Source organism: Astatotilapia calliptera, chromosome 13, assembly GCF_964374335.1.
Source record: "Astatotilapia calliptera chromosome 13, fAstCal68.1, whole genome shotgun sequence".
Lineage (NCBI taxonomy): Eukaryota > Metazoa > Chordata > Actinopteri > Cichliformes > Cichlidae > Astatotilapia > Astatotilapia calliptera.
Window position 1 is genome coordinate 19,216,680 of NC_137434.1, and position 19,882 is coordinate 19,236,561.

The 19,882-nt window shown below is 41.2% G+C and overlaps 1 protein-coding gene across 1 annotated transcript in view; it reads right to left on the reverse strand.

The window, feature by feature from the left end:
- Positions 1-2,421: 2,421 nt before the first annotated feature.
- Positions 2,422-19,882, reverse strand: part of LOC113034880 (E3 ubiquitin-protein ligase NEURL1-like) — a 32,085-nt gene continuing 14,624 nt past the window's right edge. The window contains exons 4-6 of the mRNA XM_026190015.2: positions 9,404-10,123; positions 3,417-3,596; positions 2,422-2,810 (exon numbers count right to left, since the gene is read on the reverse strand). Of these exons, the coding sequence (XP_026045800.2) occupies positions 2,566-2,810; positions 3,417-3,596; positions 9,404-10,123 (1,145 nt within the window). The 3' untranslated portion in view covers positions 2,422-2,565. The remainder of the gene's footprint in view (positions 2,811-3,416; positions 3,597-9,403; positions 10,124-19,882) is intronic.

Here is a 19,882-nt window from a genome sequence, read left to right on the forward strand (position 1 = left end):
GAGTTGGCAGGCAAACAGCGAAGCCTTCGGGGTGTTTGTTCAGGTAGGCCACGGTTTGACGTGGTGTGGCAAACTTGTAAGCAAACAGTTGCTTTTTTAAATATCCATCAGTCGTGAAGTAGCATTATCATCTGGTTCTCAGTTTCTCTAACTTTTAGAGAAAGTAATATTTGATTTTCTAGCTCCATGAAGAGCAACAGACTGAGATGACATTCCCAAAAGTCGAATGTTTCTCTCTGAAATCCTGGAAATGCTCAAGCGAAATACAAAAATGTAGTTAAATAGAGTGCTTGACTTAATGTACGTACCATGCAACCACTGGAGAGCGGAACGGATCATCTCATCTGAATCTTCACCGCAAAATGAATAAGCATTTCCCAAAATGTCAAACTATTTCTTTCAGTGAAAATCAGCTGACACATCCGCAGGGGCCTTTCAGGGAAATAAAAGTTTCCTTTTGTCTTTGTCTGCTAACCATAAAATAAACAATGTTCTTACTTTTTGGACACTACACCCACACATACGAAAGAAACAGTGATAATTTCTTATTGTAGCACTGAAAAATAAATAAACCTCATAATGTACAGTTAATATTACACTCATCAATACCGTTTCATCCATTTCAAATGTTCAGCAATGCTGGATTTCTGCTAGGTAATATTTGGTCAGGAAGGAAAACGAACCCAGGTAGAAATGTACACTGTGAGCATCTCTCAACGCTCACAACTAATTTCCAGTATTGTACACTGTAGTGACACAAACATTTCATTAGTAGCAGTGAATAAAAAGCACACGCTGATATTAAGCACATTGATGCGTTTGCTTCCAATCTTTTTGTGCTTCCACCTGTGGCTCCAAGATAAAAAAGGACCTTGGCATCCCTCTAGGTTTTCACAGTGAGGAGCCTAACTTTGTCCAAGCTTCTCTTTATTAAAAGGCACACTAGAAAACTTAGCTGTCCTTCAAATGATCCACACAGTAACTGCCAATTTTCCCCCACAAGACGACAAGCTCGAAAAGAAATCAGCACTTACTACTTTAAAGATGAGCAATGTTTCAGCGAGGCCAGAGTAACACCTGAACATATCTTGTGTTTCTTAACATTTCAAAGCAGTACATAATGCAAGAGATTAGTCAAGTGAAAGTGTCCTTGGAGTTTGCTTTTATCGATGGAGAGCAGCACTCAGAAACTGATATGCAAATGACATTTTTTACACAAATGTCCCACAATAACAAGCTACATCCTTGCCGCTGATGACAAACTTGCGATTTGTTTTAAATTTCCAATCCGCTCAAGGACACATAAATATGTCATAACTGAAAGCAATTATTCACGTTGAGATTCGATGCATGAAAGAGAGGGGCGTAACCTGAAGTAAGAGGAGCCATCTGTAACTTATGTGGGATTTCATATTCCCTGATTCTTTCAGGGATGAAGAGGTTGATTCATCATCTTCATGTGCTCTTTCAGCATTTTAAAATGCTTCCCTGCCCACCACTGTTTATTTGGATGACGTTTGTGCAATTATAGCATCCAGCAGGCTTTAGCAACCAGCCAGAGATGGTGTGAACGGCTGCCAAGAAGCAGGACATGCAATCCACGCAAGTCCCTCATTTTACAGGCTTTCTAAAGTTGTATCTGGTACGTCTGCGTGAACATTTTCTTTACCCTGACATGCAGCAAAGACGCTTCTTTCTTCCCTGTCTCCATCCCAAACGTACAACATCCTCTCGCCTCCTTCCTCCTCCTCCTCACTGATTTACATGCTCATTCACCGCCAGCGTGACCTTCTGCGGTGACAACATTCACACTTTTTTACCCTTTGCGCAATCTTGCTTTGGCTGACATTCACAGAAGCACAGCAGGTGCTGAGATATTCAGCAGAACACTTCATTTATAACCCAACAGAGCTCCCTTTCCGGCTTTTCTTCACCCTGTAGGGTCAGACATTTCTTTGTGTTTTATTGCTAGAGAAGCACTTTCACCACAAACACACCACACTCGCCACATTCTTTCTCTGTCTTTCTACTCATTCCTCACCGCGATCTGATCTTGCCATGAGCTTCTACTTAAAAAACCCCCCAAAAAACACTTTAACCAAGGCGGCCTGAAAAACTGCAACGGAGCAGCTGGTGAAACCACCGATTTATTTCTCCACTCCTCTGGACAATTTTAATTCTCATAAAACTAGCCAGCAGTGATGCTATCACCAGCAGACTGATGAGCTACTGTGGCAAAGTAGGACAGATGCCTCTTCAGATTACTTCTTCTCTTCAGTGGAAGTAGGTCAAGGTGTGTTGTTGTTGTGCTGTTACTACACAAAAATGTGTCTCCGTTGATCACACTGTACGTTTGGATTGATCTCTGATGAATCTCAGTGGACCAACTGTTAGCTTGCTAAGGATGTGCATTAGACATGATATAATTAAAACGCTTTAATGGTGGAGTTTAAAGTACCTGAGCCAGACTGCACACGCAAACGATCAAGGCTTGTGCCGTGTCTTTACAAAGTCTCACATGGCTTTGACAATGTGCCGAGCTGAACCTGACATCGCCTATCGAGCCTACGTGCTCCGGTAGGTCTTGATGATATCTTTGATTGTCCTCCTGCAAATGGGGCAGCACGCGTTCGCCATCTTCTTGAGTTTGAGACCGCAGGCGTAGCAGAGACACATGTGCCCACAGGCATAGAGGACCGTGTCCACTGCATTCTCATAGCAGATGGTGCATTCATCACTCCATGAGCTGGAACAGGATGGGAAGGTGGGGGACTCTGGATGGTTAGAGAATGGAGAGCTTGGGGTTGTACCTGGGGTGACAAAAGAAAGCCATTAGAGATATGAGAGTCTGAAGGTGAGGCAGAAAAACGGAAGAAACCTTCCAGGTAGTTCACCCAGACAGATTCAGCTCTGCTCAATCCGACGTACCCTACATCCAACGCATCTTTTATTTTACCTGTCAGCACTATTCCCCTATTTTTCCTGCTAATGAAGCTTCAGGACAACTTTGTGCAAGAATAACTGAGTGCGCACTCCAATCATCACTCCTGTTTTGCTGTCATACTGCCGGCAGCTTGGGACGGTAGTGATGTCAAGGATCGCTGCTTCACATCACCAAGGTAAATATTTGCTTCATGCACTGACGTGCTCATCGCGACTTGACGTCTTGGTGCTGTTCAGTCAGCGTTTGCGTGCTGCTGGCTGTTTCACTGCTCTGTTGCACCTCTGCATTTTAATAAATGTAAATTTCATAAACATTTTCTTTTTATAAACACAATGGAAAATCTGGAAAAAACAAGGCATGTGGAAATACTTGAATCGGAGACCATGACATGGCTTGTAAAGATGTCACGAAACTTCTCCGAAAAGATACGCAAAGAAAGGAAAGAAAAAAAACCCAAAACGCTTGGACAAACCTGTTGAGGAGGAAAAAAGCGTGTGGTAGTTGGAGTTGAGACTTGAATTGAGGTTGATATTCAAAGGAGTGTTGAGGTTGGACTCAGAGTTGCCACTGCAAAGCATTGTGGGTGTGTTTGGTGTAAATGATGGAGAGCTGGGCACCGATGGGCCTCGCAGGTCTGGGTGCTGAGATGAGCCTGGGGATAGAGAGGAAACGATACCTTTATAGAAGTATTCAAAAGTGCCAAAGTGTCACATGCAAAGATTAAACATTTCACTTTTCAATCGTCCGCATCTTTGAGAGTCAGGGCTGATAATTAGCTAATGTAGGAGGTTTGATGTCTTGTTACATCTCTGTCGCTATCTCAGCCTGTCATTCTCTCCCTTACACGTACGTCAAATATTCTCTATCACCAAGCAGATGACTTATGAGTCTACAGTGTGTGTGTAGGCGTGTGAGTGAGTCAGGAGCCTATGAATTGATGTAATCTCCCCTCACCCTACTTTTCCTTCTTCCTTCACGAGCCCACAATACCTCCGGGTAGGGTACAAAAAAAACCCCTCTCTACAGACGCTCTCTTGTGCGTCCCATGTGATGTGTCCCCATCCGCACCCGATAACTACAGGCTCTGGCGTCATACTGGCACTTCATCTCTCCTCACAGAAGAGCGTACCAACCCCGATTTCATAGAAAGACAAAATCTGATCAAGTCTGCCTGGCAGTGATGTAGCATTGTTGTTTTACATTGAAATACTACTACACAGTTGGTTTGGTCACTTACTTGGCGCCACCATGCTTCCATGTGTCAAATTATCTAATGTCAGTGGTTTTCATTCAATTCCACTATTTGCTTATCCAAATTTTCTTACAATACAATGTGGAGTGGAGAACAAGAAAAAAAACGAAGAACCACAGATGGTGGGAAAATGCAGGAAAAAAGCAAAACGCTGTAAATTCACAAAAAAAGGAAGGGAAAACGTTAATAGGGTTTGTAAAATGTATACAGTTTGTTGCGTAACTGTAGCTACGTGCCCCTATTCGCTGCCCTGAACTCTGATGCCTTTTCCTTGGACCACTTGAACCGCTTGCAGTTCAGTTTCAGCTTATGTAAACAAGTCATAGTAGCTTTTTAATCATGCAACCACCAGTGTGTTTGTGTGAAAGAAAGAAGAAAAAAAAAAATCAGTAGATGGAGCAAAGTCTGCATGAACACACTGCTTCTGGTTATGCGTGCTTAAACGTTCCCTAATTTGCTTGCATTTAAGGTCAGCGCTGGGACTGATGATCGCAGCACTTTGCTGAGACACACTCTTCTCAGAGTCATCTGTTTATTTATTCATAAAGTTATTATATATTTTAAAGTGAGAGGACGTATGCATACAGTAGCATTTAAACGGTACTCCATTAAGCGCTTATGTGGCAGCTCTGAGTTAATGTGTTGGTGAACTCCAATAAGGCCAAATGGATAACCACCTTGTCTATTCATGTACCCTTCTGTCTTCTCTTGTATTATGCATTCATGGCTGGCTGTGAGATCGTGAGTATGTGTGTCTTTGGTTGTGCTGGCAGTGCAGGAGACTTATTTGTGGTTGAGCATGTGTATAGTGGCTTTCAACACTTGTTTATTTACACATCAAGCAATTATGGATGAACATTAGCATTCCTCCACCAAACCCAAGTTTGATATTCGCTCTCCTTTTAGCCCTGTTTTACCCCCCACTTAACTCCTCCATTCATCCAGTACTGCATATTTTCTTTTAGCAACTAGCTTATGTGCTAGTACAGTGAACTCACTGCCATGCTAAACGTGTTTTCCTGGTGTCAGGTGTGAGGGAAACTCATTTTTTAACTGTGTTTTTGTCCCCATAAATTTTGCTAAAGGTTGACTAAATATTATTCTTTTTTACCACCATACCCCAAAATCCAATCAATTATGAGTCAGCTCTAGTTACTGCAATGCAGCCATGGGTTTTATATTAACGATGGATGTCATACCAGCATTTAAAAGAAAACAAACAAGCAAGACATAAGGAGGTGGAGGAGGAAAGGCAGCCAAATCATAAAACATACCCTGCTTTGTCTTCTATTTTACTCTAAATGGGACCATAATTTAGAAAATGAACATCATGTAGTATTAAAGAAGACCTGAATCTAGTGATTGAGACCACAGACTCACTGGAAAAGTATTTGATGAGATCATGAAATTAGTAGTAGGGTCATTTTCTCGTACTATCAGATTTCATTTGGGAACCAAAGAAGCGACCTTCTGCTGGCCATCTGAAAGATTGCTAGATTTTGATATTCTGTTTTGACAGCAAATAGAAAAATGCTGCAAAAGCACACACAAACCCCCCCCCCCCCAAAACAATAGAAGTGGAACATAACTCACAAAACAAAATAGGAATTCTTTTGGGGCGACAATAACGTGAAGCAACGGCTGCAGAAGTGACGAACTAGCAGTAAACAGCTAATAGCAACATGTATCTACAGGATTATATGAATAATGCACTTGCATCTACTTCTCCATCATAACACTGATGAACCGTTTGCTTCCTTTAAGCGTGTCTCAATGCAGTCCTTCACTTGCTTTGGTTTCTCTCACTTCTGCAGCTGTTCTATCACGTTAGCTTCTCTGTGTTTTGTGAGATTTTTTTTTCTAACCAAGAACACGTTAATAGGGTTTGTAAAATGTATACAGTTTGTTGCGTAACTGTAGCTACGTGCCCCTATTCGCTGCCCTGAACTCTGATGCCTTTTCCTTGGACCACTTGAACCGCTTGCAGTTCAGTTTCAGCTTATGTAAACAAGTCATAGTAGCTTTTTAATCATGCAACCACCAGTGTGTTTGTGTGAAAGAAAGAAGAAAAAAAAAATCAGTAGATGGAGCAAAGCCTGCATGAACACACTGCTTCTGGTTATGCGTGCTTAAACGTTCCCTAATTTACTTGCATTTAAGGTCAGCGCTGGGACTGATGATCGCAGCACTTTGCTGAGACACACTCTTCTCAGAGTCATCTGTTTATTTATTCATAAAGTTATATATTTTAAAGTGAGAGGATGTATGCATACAGTAGCATTTAAACGGCACTCCATTAAGCGCTTATGTGGCAGCTCTGAGTTAATGTGTTGGTGAACTTCTGGTGTGTTTTGCCCAGAGACAGTGCTCCTGACTGGACAGTTTTTTTGTGAACACTAGAGTCCATCTGGGGCAAACATCTATATAACATTAAGTCACTTAAATCACCTTTTCTCTCAATTCTGACGCTCAGTTTGAATTTCAGCAGGTTATCTCGACCATGTCTATATGTCTGAATGTGTTTGGTTGCTGATGTGCGATTGGCTGATACACAAGCAGCTGAACAGGTGTACTTAACAAAGTGGCCGGTGACTGTACAGTCTATTCATAGCCAACGCATTAAGCTCCACAAGCAACACCAAGTGGCATGATACAAGCTGTCCTGTCCTACTGGTGAAGGATTTTGGAGCTGTCTGCAAGAATACCTGCAGAGTTTTCTTGCATCAACTACATTTTTTGATACTGTGATTGATCAAAATTAACATAAATATGTAAAGCACAAATTTTAAAAGATGCCAGTTCAGCAGCTAATTCTGAGTAACTGCCATCTAAAACAGAGTGCTAAAAAATAAGTAGCATTAGTATTAAAAAATACATTTTTTAATACTAATGCTATTACTATAGATCACAACTTTATAACAAATGGTTCATTTAAACCCTAATTTAAGAAGAGGTTACTTGCTGTGGGGAGCACAACCACAAAAATGAACTGAAAGAAGCTGGAAGCTCTGTGGTCAGAGTTAGGTGATAATTCTCTGCCGAATCTTTCTTGAAAATATTAATAAATTACAGCTCATATATGTATTAATCACATTTACAACTGAAATTAGCATGTAATTACACGAGTAGACCCTTAGACCGACCCATGAAAAGATCAAATCACTGTTTCTGAGATAACATGGACAAAATGACCACGTGAGAGCAACAGTCTCCCATCTGTTCCGCTTCACGGGCTTGACAACACCCAGCCACGACAAACTGTCACTTGCCTCACTGGCTAGATGTTTCCATGGCAACTCATGGCGTGCGGGATGCTGCGAGTGGGTGAGCAGAGACGTCACAAATGCACTCCCCACAGCTGGAGTGGGTAATGACTCGAAGAATGCTCATACCCCCAAAGAATCAGGATGGGAGGGAGAAAGAGGAAGAAAAAGGCAGAAGGAAAAGAGGAAGTACAGAGACGACTCGAGGACCAGTGTGACAGGAACTGGCTGTGGGTGGAAAACCCAGCATTGCAATTCTCCATGCAATTACATTTTAATAATGCATATGGAGGGCATCATGAGGAGCGATCACAGGCACCCTCCTGATACATAATGCTGACTGCTGGGAGCCCACGCAAGACAGAAATAACCTCTTCAGTTCCTGGTCTGACTGACTACATGAAAGGAGAGAGAGCAGAGAATCCACAGATGAATTATTATAGAAAAAAAAAACCTAACCAACCAGAGTATTTTGACCCTCTTTTTCATCTCAAATGTTAGATTTTCTATGAAAAGATGTATATCGTGTAATTCTGAGCTGTAAGAAAACTGTTCTCTATCAAGACTTAATCTGCGATGAAGATAAACAGATCACAAGCACTCACTCATGATTCCTGCCTGCTGTGATATTTTACCAATACAGGCAAATAAACTATGTCCAAGCTCCAGCTTATAAAAATCCTTAAAGTGCAGGAGACTTACCACTGAGGAAATCAAAATAAATATTTCAATCTTAACCTCGTTCTGCACAAAATGAGGGCAGATGCTGAATGTCAAATGACCTAGAAAAATAACCTTTTACTGACACGAGGGCCTTCAATTTTCCACCTACAGTAAACCCTGTTTTGAAACTCTCCCAAAGAGATTCAAATATGTACAGAGTAGACTGATTACATGTTCTGAAGAGTTGAACAATCAAGTGATCTGTAGCTCTTGGACAGAGCCTGAAGGCAAATCAATTTCCTCAAAGCTCCCTGAAAAGAAATCTGTTTTTACTCAGTCATAATCACTACAGCATTTACATATAACCCATATCATTTCATTTCCAACCAAGAAATTATTTTGGAGAGCGCAATTATCTGTTCCTACTTTTTTTCATTCTGAGTCCTGAACTGTGTACGCACACCCACACTTTTAGTTCAGAGTACCTTGAGGTAACGTCACGTTACCACTGTGTGAAATCTGCTGGAATCAAACCCAGCTGATACGAGGTCTGTTCATCCGACGGTACAAAGTTAACATTCACGGGCAAATCGTGGGGGTTGGATGTAAATTCCAAAAGCGATATATGAGTTGATAAAAAGGCAGAGAGCAGCCCCAGACAACAGAGGAGGGAGAAACTATTTCATGACTTGACTGAGTGGGAATTCAGCTTCCAAAGGTCATTCCACGATCACGCACTCAGTTAAGAACGGAAAGTTACAACTGACACCCTGCAAAGATCTGTGAGCACATCTGATTTCCTTGAACGAAGATTTAATTATTCAGAAGGAGGAAAAAGGAACAAAAATCTTGAAAAACTGAAATCTAATAAAAGACTGAAATCTAATTACCAAAAACTCATTTTCTAAAAGGGCCGTGGCTCGACAGTTAAACATGGCTTCAATGCAAGCAGCTCTTAGGTAAAAAAATCTTAGTGTTTTCTGAGGGAGCAATAACAGTGATGGAGTCCATTCTTGTGATAGCTTAGGTTTTTCCTGAATTTGTTCTAATCCAAATTTGATTTAAGAACATAAAAATAGATTTTTAGGTACACACACACACACACACACACACACACACACACACACACACACACACACACACACACACACACACACACACACACACACACACACACACACACACACACACACACACACACACACACACACACACACACACACACACACACACACACACACACAGAAAAGATAAAAACATGAAAAGATCAACTGAATCTACCTAAAATCCTGAGTTGTGTGATGGTGCCGTGCAGACCGAAGAACATCCAGAGAGGCCTGGAGTTATCGACGCACAGCTGCATCCCTGCACTGACGCCATTATGGCTCATCATAACCTCCCCCTCTGCGTTCACCACAAAGCCCAAGATATCGCCGCTGTGGAGTGGCATCGCTACGCGACGCACAGCCCAGAATTCCTTGCGGTCAACCAGGGACTCTGGGTTAGACGGCAGATCAATGGGCCTCAGGGTGGCAGGGTCACAGGATGTCACGCCATAAGAAAGCGACCCGGGCCGCGAGACACCTGCTTTCACCTTCACAAATACAGTCTCTGAGCAGCGCATTGGTCGGCTGGTGAACACCAATGTCCTTTCATCACCGCGGTGATCCAGCCGAGCCACCGTGTGCTTATCCAGCATGGTTACGTGGATGCCGTGCACAGAGTGAAAGTGCAGATCATTGTCCAAATGGCTGGGCAGAAGCGAGCACTGCTGTGAGTTCTGTGAGTTTTGGGGCACATGGCAGGAGGAGGAGGAGCTCAGGGGATGTAGCTGCTCCTCATCCTCATCATCTTCCTCCAGATGCATCTCTTGCTGCTGCAGGCTCAGGTCACACAGGCTGACGGAGAGGCGAGGGTCACCACTGCTTCGCTGAATGGCGGTCTGGTGGGCGGAAGCGAGAGAACGAGGACGCAGGCAATCCAGTGGGACCATCTCGCTGTCTGTGGAAAAAAGAAGAAGAAAAAAAGAACACACACACACAGCGATGTTATGTAATCACTTGTTTGTGGTGGGTTTTTTTTTTTTTTTTTTTTTTTACAGAGCACATTCAAATCTAAATTCATGCACACTGCCTTTATTTGTTCTCTAATAATTTTTATTAGCACTCTGGCTTTACAGCTGCAAAAAATGAATCAATTTACAGTCTTTGCAAGTAGAAAACAGAGTCAGGAGGACTAAATGAAATTAATGTAGCCACTTAGTAATCTGCATATTTCCTTGTATAACACTATTTTGTTTTATATCCTCAGTCTATACACTGTTTATTCATCACACCTGCCACTCTAAACAAATGGTGGCTTCCGGCTTCTCTGTTTTATAACATATTCATTCTAAAGCTCTCTCTGCACTAAGGCTTCAAAAGTATGAACAAAATTTTTCAATGTTTATATGTTCCCGAAACATATCAGCACTTTAAGTGGGGGAAAGCTATAGCTGCAGGCCCAGTGGCTCCATCACAGTAGGACATAACAGCTTTATGTAACACTGAAGGAAAAAGAGGTCCTGTGTTTGAGGCCCTGTCTCGCTGTCTCTAGCTCAGGGTCCTGTGGTTTCTTTTGCTTGTTTCTTACAGTCATGGTAAAAAGAAAGTACACCCTCTTTCAGTTTTGAGGTTTTATGTATCACAACATGATGAAAATACACTGGTCTCTCGCACGTCTTAAAATTAAGTAAATGCAACCTCTGCTGAACCACATGACATGAGATTTGTGCCATTACTTATTCAACAGACACTGAGCCAACATGCAGACACAGCGTGTGAAAAACTACGGACATTTTCACTGCTTCAAGTAGGAATTAGGAGGGTAAGTAGGAGCCAGGTGCTGCTCATTAAATGCACTTGATTAACTGATCATCAGCAAGTGTGAGCACCTCTATAAAAGCAGAAGATTTAGCAGTTGGCTGCTCTAGTATATTCAGGTATATGTTAACACAATGCCAAGGATGAAAACTTATCTTAGAAAGTCAATTACTGCTACCCATCAATCGTTCTAGGACATCCCAGCTAATTCTGCTAAAGGTCAGATTGTACAGTGCAACAAACCTAAAAGCTACGTCTTAGACCCTAAAGGCCTTAGTTAGCAAGTTACATGTTGAAGTTCATGACCTGTCCAACAGCTAAAGCTTGTCAAATTAGGCCATGCAACAGAACAATGATCTCAAGGACAGCAGCAAATCTGCAACAGAATGGTTGAAAAAGAAAAGCGATTTCCCAGTCAAAGTCTTGAATTCAACCAGAATGAAACTGTAGGTGGACCTTAAGAGAACTGCGCATAAAACAAATACCTGCAAACCTCAATGAACTGAAGCAACGTAAAGAAGACCGGGCCAAAATTTCTCCGCAATGATGTGAGAGACTAATAAGGTCATTCAGAAAACAATTACTTTAAGCTGTTACTGCTAAAAGTTGTACAAGCTACTGAATCACGGGGTGTATTTAATATTTCACACTCTGCTTCTGCATTTGGGTTTAGTTTTTGTTAAATAAATGATGGAACAGTGGAAACTGCTGGGTGTCATTTTACACCTAAGGCTAGATTTAAATAATTTTAATAGCTGCTAAAGAAAGATGATTTTCTTAAACTATGTCCTGATATGTTAAAGCCTAGAACTGATAAAGGGTGCACTATTTTTTTTTCTACCATAACTCCAAGTGTGCAAGTGAGACTTACCACAGCTCCAGTCCTCCGAGCCTTTAAATGCAAAGATTATATTTCCAAAAATTTACTGAAGCCAGTTTATATATAGTCTTTGTCAGAGAGTAAAACCATATGTATACATCCAAATAGCTACCACAAGTGTTTACAAAACAAACTGCCTCAGCACCAGCAACTTAATATACCTCTGTCTACTGGTGACATTTTCAGCTATGTGTCTGGATGCTAAAATCAGCTTTTTTCCAATCGTTGAAAGGTAAAGGGACTCCTAAAAACGGCATTACATGTCTCTCCATGCTCTCCACCCCACCTCACAAATAGGCCTTCCTGTGCTAAATCTGCTCACTGTTAAATAGAAACCACACAGGAGCATCATTTAAAAAAAAAAAAGAAAACACAGCGTGAGTGTGCTTTCCATGCACACAGATCATCTGCATCATGGCACGCTTGGGGACACAGAGACATATTTAACACGGCCATCTAAAACAAGCTAAAATTAGGCTGATTGGACATCTGAGGAGAGCAAGCAGAGGGCAGGCTGAGAGATGAGTGACATGACGGCTCCCAGCCTCGATCTGCTTTGGGCTTTCCCTTTGAGAAGTGGATGAAGAAGGAGAGCGCAGCAAGGGACGACCTGACCAAAAAAAAAAAAAAAAAAAAAAATAGGGTAGGCACTTGAATGAAAGGGCAGACCTCAACATCTCTCCTTTATCAAACAAAGATGGCACATCTCCGGCTAGCCTCTGATAAAGTGCTTGACATTCATTACTACCTCAGCCAAGAGCGTGCACGATCAGGCACGAGAGTCTTATTATTAGCCGCCTTATCATCTTCAAGGCAAAGTTAGCCGACTTACAGGAGATAATTTCTATTCTTGCTATTAAAGCTTCCTGTGGTTCACAGTTTTGGTTTCTGAGATTGGCGCAGCACTCAAGCCAAGCTGTGAGGGGAATAGTAACATTCAAAGATATACAAAAGATAAAAGAAGACCAAACAAAGAAAGACAAAGACGTGAGGCAACTAAATATGTATGAGCTCTTCCTGGGTTTAGCCTGAAAAGAGTCTGGGAAAGAATTTTACTCATGAAACTTTTGACAAACTATGAAAATCTTTGGGTAATACATGGTGAAGCTTGAAACACCTAATACACCACATTTATCTTCTGTCTGATAAAATGTGCAAAACAATGTCTTTTTACCAAGTATCAAAATGGGGAAGCAAGGTGATTTAACTGTCTGTGAATGTAGCATGGTTGTTGGTGCCAGACGAGCTGGTCTGAGTATTTCAGAAACTGTAGATCTACTGGGATCTTCTCATAAAACCATCTCCAGGGTTTGCAGAGACTGTTCCAAAAAAGAGAAAATACCCAGTGAGCTCAGTCCTGATGGAGAAAATGCCTTGTTGATGCCAGAGGTCAGAAGAGAATGGCCAGAATGCTTGAAGCTGCTAGGAAGATTGAGAAAATGTTGCCTGGACTGATGTGTCTCAGTTTCTGCTCTGAGGGTAAGAATTTGGCATGGACTATCCTTCCTTGAATGTGTGGGTGATTCTTGGCATGCTTTGGATCCCTTAGTACCAAATGAGCATCATTTCAAGTATTAGTGCTGACCACCTCCATCCCTTTATGGCCTGAGTGTACCCATTTTCTGAAGTCTGCTTCCAGCAGGATAACGAAGGATGACAAAGCTTAAATGATCTCAAACTGATTTCTTGAACATGACATGAGTTCACTCAACTCAAATGGCCTCCATAGTCTCCAAGCCACCAAATAAAGCAGCTTTGCGATTGCGGCGATTCAGACCACGGATGTGCAGCAACTGTGTGATGCTATCATGTCAGCATAGAGCAAAATCTCTGAAAAAACTGTTTCCGGCACTTTGTAAATCTACGTCACAAACATTTAGGGCAGCAAAAGGGTTTCAACTCAGTACTAGCAAGGACCATAGGTTAAAGGTGTTAGCTAAAAGTATTGGATACAAATGAAAACTGTTCTAACAAAGCAAATTCATAAACCAGTGAGTTTCCGCACACACACCTTTTTGTAACTGTAAGCCCTTTGGTTGATGAAGAACCAACTCTTCCTTACAATCTGCACTCTCATTAAAATGTCGCACACAGTCTTCTGAATTATGTGAGAAAATTAAGCACGGTACCAACAGAAATTCATTGCAGCTTAGAGTAACAATTTTTTGAGTCGTAACAGCTGGCAGTGCTCCAGTGGTTTCTTTAATAACATGTCCTAAACATAATGGTAATTATGTTCTACTTCGAAGTTCATGTCCTTAAAGCTTTTGAATAGTCTGAATTCGGATTTTTTCTTCTTGGATCTGGGACAAAAAACAATACTGAAATGATTAAGTGCATGGCTGCAATTGGCCCAGTAGCATTAAGAGGCCTTTTAACAGCTCCAGCTTCTTGGTCCCAGGAGAAGGAAAAAAACACTATTTGAAAAGAGGAACACATACCAGACTGATACTACAGGGTCAGCGGGTGACCGCTTTGACTCTGGCTCTTTATACCATCATTGTAGCTGTGAGAAAACATCAGTAATCAGTGTAGCTCAACTCCTGCTACACATTATGGGGACATTTCTTGGCTTTGAGAAAGCAAGAACACATCCATGCCAAAATATACACCTGTAGGAAAAAAAAAGAAAAAAAAAAGTAGTCGACAGATAGATAAACATCCCTCTGCCTCTTGCGTTGTTACACATTCAAACAAGTCCCAACATTCACAGGCATAAATGTCTTCACACTGCCTGGAAAAACCTGTTTCTGGAGACGATATTTCATGTGCAATGGGAGGCTGTAACCGAAACCGAAATCCTGTTTTACTGTAAACACAAGCCAGTTTAACAACAAACAAACTGCAGACAGACAAACTCACACACAGTCTAAACAAACAGTATGCTTTATATTAAGAGCTAACTGCATCTTGTGTAACTCACAAGAAATGCACATATTGCAATAGAGCTGTTTTTATGTACATTCTTTTTTTTGGGGAATGCTGTGCCTCTTTTAGTCATGGACACCTCTCAGTCAGACAGTGGCGTGGCACTATATAGACGAGGGAGATTTCTTCCTCTTCCTTGCGCTGGTAGAACAAGATTAAGAGGTATTTTGGTCTTTTTATGAAGCTGCAACCTCTATACAAGGTCAGCAGCACCGACTGTGTGCGTGTGCATATATGTGTGTGCGTTTGGGGATTTGCCGTAAGTATGCATGCATTGCAGAGCTATCCAGGGCTCTGTCTGCAATGACTGAGTGAAGTCATCCGTCATAAGAGAGGTGTTTGGCGAGGGTTATGCGCCTGTCCCAAAAAGGAAAGGGATGGGCTTCCGCTTATCAAAGAAAGAAAAAAAAAAACAAAAACCCCAGACTGAGCTCACTAAGGAAAGTGTACGTGAAGCAAGAGGGTCTAAAAGCTATAACAGTGATACATGATAGGACCCCATGTGCAACAAAAGCCACATATGTTGAGAGACCAAGTTAAGCAATTGGTTTTTAGAATTTATGATTGTGATAGTGAAAAGTAAAGGGCACACACTGAAGGGAGAAATGGCAGCAGATGAAGACGCTGCTGAGCACTTCAAGGGCACAGTTTCCTCTAGGGTCAGCCTTCTGAAACTGCCTGTAATGCAGTGCTTCTACACAGCCTTACTCATCTTAGGTAATTCCACATTGGACAACCGTCCACTGCTTGATGAGGTGTCTCAATCTGAAACACATTTCTCCAATTATTGATTCATCTCATTGTTTTTGGTGAAAGTAATATCAAGCGAACATCTGTGCACACATCGACACACAGGAAAGAGAGCACGCTTTCACGTCTTCACCGGGTCATCTGAAAGTGATTAGCCTCCTCTCCAAAGGCTTCCCCCGGTACAGTCCAGCTTCCTGGATCCAAAACTGACAGGCTCCATTACGATTTCTATTTTGATTTCCTGAAAATCTGTTCGATTCCATCTGCACCGATTAAATCACAGCTGAAGCATAATAGCCTGGCCAGCGGCATTTATTTTGGTTCAACAAATCAAGTGAATTCCAAGCCCTGAGATCACCAGAAACAGAGCTCTCATAAATAAGTGGACTCTAATCCCAGTGTGTACACTCTGGCAGATGTTAGGTCAAAATACAGCCCTTTAGTTTATATCAAGCCCCTTATTTAATTGTAGCTGACTGTCTGGCAGATTTAATTTACTTAGTTATAATCCAAGTAAAAACACTCAAAAGTGACTTAGAGAATACAGTGCTATAGGGAGCTGTACACTTGTGTCCTCCACTCACACCTCACCGGCCTGTAGGAGAGGATGTGTGATTAAAATACAAAACAAAAAGCTGAACATGCCATTCCTGGGTGTGTGTGCAGCATTAATAAAATAACTACTTGGAGATGAATGGACACATTTAGAAAGAAAGTGTGTACTTTATTGTACTTTATTGTACTTTATTGAGCCCCGTGGGGAAATTGCTCTCTGCATTTAACCCATTCACTCAGTGAAGCAGTGGGCAGCCATTGGGCGCCCGGGGAGCAGTGTGTAGGGACGGTACCTTGCTCAGGGGTACCTCAGGGTAGCTGTTAAGGGGAATCGAACCCCCGACCTTCCGATCATGGGGCAACCACTCTACCTACTGAGCTATCCCTGCCCTTTATGCAATCACTTAACAGTGGCTTTAAAATAGTGGAAATATAAGCGACCAAAAACTGTCATGAGAAATGGGAAGCGCTAATGGGCCATAATGTTGCGTAACACTCATGCACTGTGTGTCTTGGGGACGGTGAAACCAGCTCGTCTCTGTTCTGACTCCTGAATGCAGCTATAGAAGCTGAAAGGCTCTTCAAGGCCCCTCGGCAAGCACCCAATCACTTCACTATAATTATACCAAATACCAGCAACTGTTCAAACGCTTTCAGTGGTAGCTTTTGATTTTTTTTTTTTTTTCAGTCAGCATGCTAAAATAAACGAACAGTAAGGCAATTCTTCCTTTGAATTTGCAGATTCTGTTTGCTAGTCATTTATCAGGTCTTTCCTTGTGCTGATTGAAGCCACTGTACTATAAACTCTTTATTTACATAGCATCCAAAACATGCAGTCATATGAAAGAGAAAGTTTTCACAAGTACATACACCTCATGACTCAATAAGCCATAGAACAACATTTAGCTGCAATAAACTGAAGCAACGGTTTCCTTAAGGACTATCATTCGGTCACATCATTATAGAGGAATTATGGCCAACTCTTCTTCGCAACGTTGCTTCAGTTTACTGGATTTGCGGCCATTACTTTATACACAGCGCTCTTAAGGTCCCACTACAGCATTTCATCTAACTACAGCATCTAGATGAGGTCATGTTGTTGTTTTTTTTAAAGAGAAGAGGCTTCCTCCTGTCTCAGCCATACTTATTCATATATTAGTCTTTTTCTGGTTGTACTTGCATGAACTTTAATATTTAACATGCTAACTGAGGCCTGTAGAGTCTGAGCTGAAGGTTTTAGAATTCCTCAGAGCATTGTACATGCTGACCTTTGGTGAATTTGCTTTGACTTTAACACACTGCAACAATCCTCTAAAGAGTGAACACACACTTGAATGCTCCAGACCGGCAACCTGTCAAAACGTTTTGCTTTTACGGAGTTTGTCACACTTGCATTCAGTGAATCAAAATCAATCATTTGAACTGGCTGCTACTTGACCTCTTAATTTAGATAGAAGGAGTAAAGGTTGTCCTTTTGACACGACTGTGTCCAAGAGTCTTGTTTTCTCCAAACTGACGTTGTATCTCCACACTGTATCTCAAAAATGCTTTTTAAGTTAATAAATAGTTTTGCAAGGTTGGCTGCAAACATGCATGCAAATGGGAATTGTTTGGCTGCTATGAAATAAAAGGGTGACTCAAGTACAAAGATCTGTACTATCAAGTTACACTACAACTATACTCTGAGACTGTTATGTTTAGCAGTTTAATAATTTGTATTTCAAATACAGCAGTACAGAAAAATAATTTAAATATAGCAATTTCTGCTATTTTTATGACCTTTACGACCACAAATTTTGATTTATTTATTCTTTTTTTTTCTTTTTAAACTTAAAGGACGGGTGGATTATGGATAGATTTATCACTTGCCCGAGAGCTAGCAACCTCAGTATCAAACTGGTTATGACATAGAAGCAAAGACAATGTACCTAGTTAGGAATGAGTAAGGTTACCTCAGATCTTGCACAGGCCTCTCTAGCCTTGCATCGTTTTACCCAAAAAGGTATTAACATGGGCCTAAATGTCCTCTTGACCGGAACGTAAGTTTTAAGCTTCAGCAATTTCCATAACAGGAAAACTTGGGACGGCGTCCACAGCCTTGCGAAATCATAATGCGACTGTAATCAGGTTTAAATGTCCAGTCCCTTGAAAAAAAGGATCACTTTTCGTTCGATTTGTTCAGGTTTTCATCACACAGACAGCAACTGCTGAAGAAAACAGAAAGAAAAGCGCGACAAGCTGAAGTATGATTCATGATTTCAGTCTAATTCTGCCAAAAGAATTCACCTCAAGGAACTTACCGAATGTTTATAATATGGAGACATTTAGCATTTCTTTTTGCTTTCCTCTCTCACTGTCTGCCTTTTGCCTTTGGCTGCAAACTGACTTTTGACAGATGACTTTGCATATTGTTATTATCATGCTGAATTTCAAGTTTATTGTTTTTGGAGGATTTGGCTGTAAGCAGCAGACCAGAAACCCAATGTATTAGCACAACATCCATTTGCAGTACTTCAGGGTAATAAGAACCCTGAGGCCTATCGCGTGTCTTCATCAATCAAAATTAACAAAGAGTTTAGTTCTGCTCCCTTATGAAGCCCCTTTGAAAAAGGTAGGACCACATCATGACTGGATACAGTATAAAAACTGAATTAAAAGTTTTACTTGTATGCTATTACAGAAACCACTTTGGGCATCATTTTATGATACTGAATCTTTTTTTAAATCAGCCCCACTGACCCAATCCTGCGTGCACTTGTTTCCGACTGAACTTATCAGATCTGCCTCTATATTTATAACATATTAATCCACAAATCAAACCTTGTGAAAGGCCACATAATCTGTGTTGACAAGAGAAACAATAGGTGAGATCTGTAGCAAGTGAACATAAGTATGTGGCACACGGAGCGAGCACAGACAAAAATAGACACAAAGAAAGGAAAGTACAGCACAATCAGGTTTCGTCAAACATGTTTGTGCAGCACCGAGCTTTTCATCGTGTGCAGTTTATCTCTCTTGATAAAACAGGTATGAGTCAAAGGCAACTGCAAACTGTTTCGCTTTTATTTGAGTAACATGAAAGTAACACAATAACAAGAGTAAAGAATTGCTATGGACACATGATGAAATACTGTAAATCTGTTCAGCGACAAATTTGAAATGGGACTAAGAGTCTCTGCGGCCCTTGGGGAAAATTTGATAAAGTGATCATTTAAAGAATCTGGGTTGCAGTCTCACAGGCAATTGCTCAATTATTTTGTCGATATTGTTTCATATAATCAAATTCTCAGTAATCGGTCCACCGTTTTAATAATAATAAGAAGAGCTACCTCGATAGCCTTCCAGGGTTGATCCGTGGAAAACATGGAGATGTTTTGATAACACTCCATGTTTTCACAGCACTGCCAAAAATAACAGACACTACTATGTTTAATGTCCTTAATGTTTACATTTACTGAATGTTTATCTTCTCCAAACTAACTGACACAGTGACGCTGTTGTAAACTTTAAGCTTAGGCCTCAATTACACAGATGTAGAGACTAGTCTGTGACTCTCTTGCAACAAAAATGTGTATTCTCAGACTGAAGAGTCGTTGTTCCAGCCTGCTGGCTGTCACTAGTTAAATTTGGTGGCAAAGATGGTGCTGCACTAAGACATCCTGGTGATTGCTTTTGTCACTAGCAAACTGGTCGCTTGCAGTTTGCATGAAACTTGTCTGCAAACACTTGCCAACTAAAGTAACTACAGTAAAAGTTGCTCGTTTGGAAAAGTGTAGGATTCAGCAA